Below are 7872 nucleotides of genomic sequence, written 5' to 3' on the forward strand. Positions count from 1 at the left end.
TGAAACAAACATACTGAGGAGATACAATGAGAAACTGACCGACTCGCATAGAGACACGAAGTCCCAGGAAACATCAACTGGGAGGAGGCCATAAGAAGAGATGGATTTTCCCCATTTGCCATCACATCTCATTTCCATCTTCTCTACCCGCCTCTCTGTCCTTATCGTCCTCATCAACGGGCTCCCGCTGTCTCTGGCTCCTGGTTGCTTTCAGCGCAAGGGAGACACAGACAGGAGCTGGAGGGCGCGAGGAGGGCGGCTGGGGGTTTGTGACTTTCTGGCTCTCTCTGTCCACCAGGCTGCAGTTTGGCAGTGGAGGTGTTACTCTGCCTGAGGACTTAGAGCCCGTCTGGGGGCCCTTTCCTACAGGCACAGCTACAACTACCCCTACCGCCACAGCCCTCCTGAGTTCTGGTAACTTCTCCTGTCTTTTAAGCCTCGTCATAGTAAGGCTCCTGCCATTACTTTCAATTGGGGGTATCGGTCACCATCCCATGTAATTTCCTCTAAATCTGCCCATATTGATAAAGTGTCCCTTAATTAAACTCTTCTGAATTATCCCATTTTAGGCCATCTGTTTTCTGCTGGCATCCTGAGAGATACTGAAAGGAAAATAAGTTTCAAAAAGCAAGTCAAACAGATGACTAGGTTATTCACAGCACTTTAGCTTTGGGATGCGTGCGTGTTCCCAATCTTGCTCCCTAAATTAAGGAAAGCAACAGATTTCTCACCATGACAGCACAATCTGAATGGTAGGGAAGGAGGCGAGAATGGGACAAGGGTCTACCGAGGGGAACAATGTGGATTAGCAATTCGGACTTCCACGGTCAAGGCTGCCAGCCCTGAGAGTGGCCAGAAGGTGCCAGAAGGTGCTTCATGCCTCCTGTCTTTTCCTGCTGGAGCCCCTGTGGCTTCCCGAATACTGCTCTTCCAGATCAGGTACATGTGTGAGCAAGAAGAGGAAAAAGCCAACAGTGGCTCTGGAAAGAAATACTTGATGAAGGCGTCTTTCCTCCATTCTTTCGGCTGGAGGTGACAAGCTGCCCTGTACTGTCCTGTGATTGACTGTCGCCACAGGACGCTTCTTTGCCCTGGGGAGCTGCTGGCGGCAGCGGTGGCGGTGGTGAAGCCTGGTGCGGGAGCAAGGCTTATCGAGATGCTGGACGGCCCCTGTGACCTCCTGTGCGGGGATCTGCTGGCGTGTGAGAGTGTGGGGTTCTCTGAGTCGTGACCCCTCACGAGATGTTTCTCGCCATTTGAGTTGAGTCTACTCCCCTCTCTCTCAACCTCTGCTTGTCCCCACCCTGTCTGCTGCCCATGCCTGCAGAGGAGTGGTGTTCTGTAGCCTCTGGCTGCCAGCTGTGTGGGTAGGGAGCCATGCCAAGCAATGTGAGCCTGCGCTGGGAGGCTTTATAGCTAAGAATAAAGACATCCTCCTTACTTGTCATTCAAGGCCCTCCATGGCCTGCCCCACGCTCTTTCATTGTCCTAGGAGTAATGCACGCAGGTTTACATTTTCTTTCCAATTGACATAGAAGTGGACCAAGTGAATAGTAAGTCTTCCCGAGCCCTCTCCTTCAGAAGCAATAACTTGTTTCAGTTTTGTTTCTAGACTCTTTTCAGTCATAGATTTGATCTGGGGTTTGTTTTTGTTTTTGTGTTTTTAGATTCTAACGTTTATTTATTTTTGAGAGAGGGAGGGAGAGAATGAGCCAGGATGGGGGGCAGAGAGAGAGGGAGACACAGAATCCGAAGCAGGCTCCAGGCTCTGAGCTGTTTGCATAGAGCAGATATGGGGCTTGAACTCACGAACTGCGAGATCACAACCTGAGCCCAAGTCAGACACTTAACCCACTGAGCCACCCAGGTGTCCCAGTTATAGATTTGATTTGTAAAGTATTACTTCTGTCTTGTAACCTGTCAGTATTAACAATAGGATCAACCGATTCCTTATATAAGATGTAAAGAATTCAGGATATGGCTGACGATTTGGAATTAGAAGGCTGGGAATTTAAAATAGCTGTGATTAATAGGTTAAGGAATCTAGCGGACAGAGTGGACAAAAAGCAAGTGCAGATGAAGACTATAAGGAGGAGGAAATGCTAAAAATAAAAACGTTATAACATAAGTGAAGAATGCCTTTGACTGGACTAGCTATAGCTTTTCAAAGAATCCGTGGGCCTCACAATATGGATGGAACTAGAGTGTATTATGCTAAGCGAAATAAGTCACTCAGAGAAAGATAAATATCATATGATCTCTCTCATATGTGGAATTTAAGAAACAAAACAGATGAACATAAGGGACGGGAAGGAAAAATAAGATAAAAACAGAGAGGGAGGCAAACCATAAGAGACTCTTAAATACAGAGAACAAACTGAGGGTTGACAGAGATGGGGGTGGGGTAGAGAAAATGGGTGATGGGCATTAAGGAGAGCATTTGTCGGGATGAGCACTGGGTGTTATACGTAAGTGATGAATCACTAAACTCTACCCTTGAAACAAATAAATAGGTAAATAAATAAAACTCCAGAAAGAACCAGTGAGCCTCAAGATAAGTTAATAGGAACGTCCTAAACTGAAAATCAAAGAGAAAGACTGAAAAAAAAAAAAGGGAACAGAAAGGTCAAGAGCTGTAGGATGATTACAAGAGGTAAAAAATACATAGAATAGGAATATCAAAAGAAGAGAGAAAGGAACAGAAGATATATATGCAGTAATAATGGCGAAGAGCTTTCCAGATTATTTGCGGGCACCAAACCACAGATCCAGGTAGCACAGAGAACCCAAACCAGGATAAATAATAATAGTAATAATAGCTCTTCCCATAAGTGGCCTGAGATGATATCTGAAAATTGTTCGCTCTTCACCTGACCCAGGAACCCCCACAAAATCATGCCAATCAAGAGGTTCAAGCCTTCATGTTCACTTTAAGAACACACGTGAAACTGCCCAGGCCTTCAAGGGTAGGCATATCCGAAAAGTCACCACGTCTCTGAAAGACGTCACTTTGCAGAAGCAATGTTACAACGCTACAATGGTGGAGTTGGTAGGTGTGTCCAGGCCAAACAGTGGGGCTGGGCACAGGGTCGGTGGCCCAAAAAGAGTGCTGCATTTTTACTGCACGTGCTTAAAAATGCAGAGAGTAAGGCTGAACTTAAGGGTTTACATGTAGATTCTCTGGTCATGGAGCACATCCGGGTGAACAAGGCCCCCAAGATGCGGCACAGAACTTACAGGGCTCACGGTCAGATTAACCCACACGTGAGCTCTCCCTGCCACATTGAGATGATCCTTACAGAAAAAGAGCAGAGTGGTCCTAAACCAGAAGAGGAAGTTGCACAGAAGAAAAAGATATCACAGAAGAAACCGGAGAAACTAAAACTTATGGCCTGGGAGTAAATTCTGCATAAAATACATGCAAATAAAAGTCAAAAAAGAAACAACAACAGACCCTACACCTACGTATTCATTTCTGGGGCAGACACACTGCTCTATATGATACTATTATGATAGATGTGTGATAATCTGCATTTGTCAAATCCATTGAGCTATATATACCACACAGAGGGAACCCTAAAGTAAACTATGGACTTCAGTTTATAATAATGTATCAATATTAGTGCATCAATTTTAAAAAATGTACCACATTAATGGAAGACATTAGTAATAGGAGAACCTGTGGGCGGGAGGAATGGGGATGGGGAGAGAGAGTAGACAGGAACCCTCTGTACTTCCTGTGAAAATTTCCCATAAATCTAAAAGCGCTCTACAGTACAAAACTATTTAAAAATAAATAGGCGAGGGGCGCCTGGGTGGCTCAGTTGGTTAAGCGTCCAACTTCGGCTCAGGTCATGTTCTCACAGTTCGTGGGTTTGGGCCCTGCTTTGGGCTCTGTGCTGACAGCTCAGAGCTCAGAGCCTGGAGCCTGCTTCAGATTCTGTGTCTCCCTCTCTCTCTGGTCCTCCCCCGCTCACACTCTCCCTCTCTTTCTGTCTCCGTCTTTCAAAAATAAATAAACATTAAAAAAATTTTAAAAATAAAAATCAATAGGCAAACCACCAACAGGATGAATATTTATAACTCACCTAAGGAAAGACTCATGCAACATGTATACAAACTCCTACAAATAAATAACAGAGAAAGGGAAACACTTAATAAAAACGGGCAAAACTTAGACACTTCAAAAAAAAATACAAGTAGCCAACAAGCACAGGAAAAGATGCCAATTTCACAAGTCACTTTGGAAATGCAAATTAAAACACCACGAGATACCACTTTATACTCATTAGAATGACTAAAATTCAAAAGACTGGCAGTGTTTGTGAAGAAGGATCTGGAAAAACTGGCACTTTCAGACATCGCTGGTGGGAATGTGCAATAGCATAACCACTTGAGAAAGGAGCTTGGCATTTCTTCAGAGTCAAGCAGACATCTTTCTGTGACCCAGCAAATTCACTTCAGGTTACTTATCCGAGGGAAATAAAAACATATATTCAGAAAGAGATGTGAATAAGAATGTTCACGGTAGCTTTATTCAAAATAGCCAGTGATAGAATACTACATAGATATCTATCCGTATGAAAATAAACCGGTGCACTCACACGATGAGATAGCGCTCAGGTTTAGCAAAAAGACTGCTGATATATGCAATTGCCGTGGCCTGGGTACATCCTAAAAATATTACGCTGAGTGATACAAGATAGGAACAGAAGAGTACATTGAATGATCCTAAGTATGTGAAGCCGAAGATCAGGTAAAACTAATCTTTGGTGACAGAAATAGGAATAAAAAAAACAAAAAACAAAAAACAAAAAAAGAAATAGGAATAAAGATTGCCTCTGGGGCAGGAGGAGTATGTAACAGGGACATGAGGGAACTTTCAGAGGTGATGAAAATGTGTTATGTTTCGCTTGGGGATCGAGTCACGTGGGTATACCATTGCCAAAGCTCACTGAACTGTGCACTTGTGATCTGTGCAATCACTCTCCCCTGATTGCACCTCAATTAAAAAAGTAAAAAATTATTAAAAGATGCAACATTTGAACTTAATATATTGTTTTTATAGCACGTGTAACTTTAGAGGTATTTGTAATCAGATTTATACAACTAACGTTGGGAGCTCTGCGGAATAAGAACTAAATCTGACAAAGATCCTGTTCTCCGAGGACTAGAGAAGAGTCTAGTGTTCTAGACGTTTTGCCACGAAGGATCGGAGAGCTCCCGGGAGGGAGAACCAGGGCGAGAGCACTTGGGTGGGGGTGCAGCAGGAGTGAGAAGGGACCCCTATGAGGTTCCGCAGGAGGGCTTGGGACAGGAAATCATAGCAAGACGACCTGCCTCAAACCTTAAGCATGCTTCAACGTCGATTTATCCAGTTATAAAACTTAACTTTGCTCGCACAGACTGAAAATGGCGAAGGAAAAACTCACGGATGGTGACTCAATTCTGGGAAACGGGTGTTTAGCACAGGCTTGGTTTAAAAAATCGTCATTTATTCGTTCGTTAAGTCTTGGATTCAAGAAACATTAAGGTAGGGACATATTCTAGGCCCTACCAAAATCAAAGAAGACTGCTCTCCGAGGCTAGCCTGCTCTTTAATTCTTTCAAATTTATGGAGACAGGATGCAGGAGGGTGACCACAGAATGGAATGTTCTTCCAGTCCCTCCCAAGTGCAGCGCCCAAACGAATTTAGACCGTCCTGCGCTGCTTTCAGCCTGTGCTGAAGGTGGGGTTCTCCTAAAGGGCACCCCGGAGTTGGTAGAGTTGGGGTGGAGCGAAGGCCCTGGGGAAGGCAGTCCCTGAGGCGCGACAGTCAGTGTTTGTTTCACAGGTACCGCCGCAGTCCTCACGAGGGAGGATATTATCTTAACCGTAAGGCTTATCTTACAACTTTAGGGTTTGAAGGTCAGGGGCCCCAAGGCCGAGAGAAGTGAAGAAAACCTCTCCAACCGATAGGGACAGAGTTGGTTCTCAAAGCCACATTTCTGTGACTGAGGCAGACGCCGAATCAGGGCGCCAGACTGTTTCCCGACATCGCAGAGTTTCCTGAGGCAGGCGGACTTCGCTTTCATCCCCTCCCGATGCGTCCTGCAGGGCCCTCTGGAGAACCATCCTGAGGGTCTTCCGCTGCCGGGGCCACCGCTGCCTGAAGGAGCCAACAAAGAAGTAAATGATGGGGTTGGCACAGCTGTTGACACAGGACAGGGTGAGCGCAGCCAGATAAAGATACCAGAGGGACTCATCAAAACCCTGCTGAATCCAGAATACCAGAAACCAGTGAATGCCGTAGGGCAGGCCGCAGAAGAGGAAGGCCAACACTGTGAGCCCCACAGTCACATACAGCCTGGTCAGCTGCATCCGCTGGGAGCCCCACAGCAGTCTGGTCAGCAGGGCCAGGCTGGACCCAGAGAGAAGCACAAATAAGAAAATCAGCCAGGCGGCCGTGACGAAATCAAACGCCAGACACAATCCAGGGTCAAAATCCCTAAACAGGAAGCCACAGTACTCCCCTTCCAGGATGCTCAGCAGCAGGGAGAGGGCCCAGAGCAGGCCACACGTCACAGTTGACGTGTGTCTTGGGCGGTGGCAGCGGTACCAGATGGGACAAAGGACCGACAGGCAGCGCTCGGTGCTGATGGCGCTGAGAATGCTCACGCTCGCGATGTAGGCGAAGGTCCACATGGTGGTGAAAAATCTGGGGATGGAAAAGTACACCGAATGGAAGTTGATGAGCGCCTCCAGGGCATATACAACCTGGGAGGAGAGGAAGAGGAAGTCAGCTCCTGCCAGGTTGAGGATGTAGACGGAGAAAGCGTTCCTCTGCATGCGGCAGCCCAGCAGCCAGAGCACGGTCACGTTTCCCACCAGCCCGCCCAGGGCAAAGGTGAAGGTCAGCAAAGTCACGATCAGGATTTCCACGTTGTTACTTGGAAGATGGTCCTCGTCACTTCCATTCGCTGGTGTGAGTGTGCCCTCCCAGGCCGGGGCGGTAGGATCGATGCTCAGAAACCCTCCACTGGTATTCCTGGGAACACAAACAAGACTTGAGCACCTGCTGTGTGCCCCCTGATTCTCAGGGCCAGCCTGCCACATGAGGATTACTGTCTCCATGTTACCGAGGAGGGAAACGGAGGCTTGCAGAAATTAGGACACTTGCTGAAGGCCACGTTGCTCTGAAGTTCTGGAACCTGGATTCAGACCAGTTCTCTCTAACTCTAAAACTGGGCTCTCTCTACTGCAACATGGACCCTCTACTGACATGGGAATATTCTAGGGCTCATGCCAGGTCTGGCGGGGGGAGGCAGGAATTGAAAAGTCTGGACGGGTTATGTGTGATGACAACAGGACTCTGAGCTTGGCATTCTTTCTGCCTGGGACTGAGATTTTCTCTGAAGACAAGGAAGTCAGAAGACTCAGGCATAACCTGTGGACAATCTCAGTGACTGAGCGTGGTCCATCCACCAGAAAGGAGATCGTGATTTAGGGTCATGAAAGGAATGTGACCTTTTTCTATGACAGGTATGAGTATGGCCAAGCCTCTTGGCCAGAAATGGCCCAGTGTGTGAGCTCTGTGAGGACAGGAAGTGCTTTTCTTTCTGTCCATTAGTGTGTCCCCAGTGCCCAGTTCTGTTGTGGGGGACACAGTGTAGGTCACTCTTACAATGGATTTCTTTCTAGGGCAGCCAAAATCATAAACTTAAAGCACTTCTAAATACCTGTGTACTCCTACTGTAAAAAACAAAACAAAACAAAAAACCCTACAAAATTGAAATCAGTTCTCAAGGCATCTATGATGATAATGAGAGATTATTCCGGAGAAGCGACACCAGATACGGAGATGCAAACAGTGAAACAAACATACTGAGGAG

General features: G+C 46.6%; 1 protein-coding gene and 1 pseudogene across 1 annotated transcript; one reads left to right on the top strand and one right to left on the bottom strand.

Annotated features, from left to right (window-relative positions):
- The first annotated feature begins 2857 nt into the window (after positions 1-2857).
- Positions 2858-3435, top strand: LOC121026541 (60S ribosomal protein L17-like; annotated as a pseudogene).
- Positions 3436-5474: 2039 nt separating this feature from the next.
- On the bottom strand, positions 5475-7114 carry LOC121026542 (mas-related G-protein coupled receptor member X2-like). The gene is given in 2 exon segments (XM_040469362.1): positions 5475-6043; positions 6046-7114. Coding segments are annotated over 2 exon segments (1101 nt in total). The 3' UTR covers positions 5475-6011.
- Between the last annotated feature and the right edge of the window lie 758 nt (positions 7115-7872).

Source organism: Herpailurus yagouaroundi, unplaced genomic scaffold (genome assembly GCF_014898765.1).
Source record: "Herpailurus yagouaroundi ecotype Mexico unplaced genomic scaffold, PumYag 129590, whole genome shotgun sequence".
Taxonomy (NCBI): domain Eukaryota; kingdom Metazoa; phylum Chordata; class Mammalia; order Carnivora; family Felidae; genus Herpailurus; species Herpailurus yagouaroundi.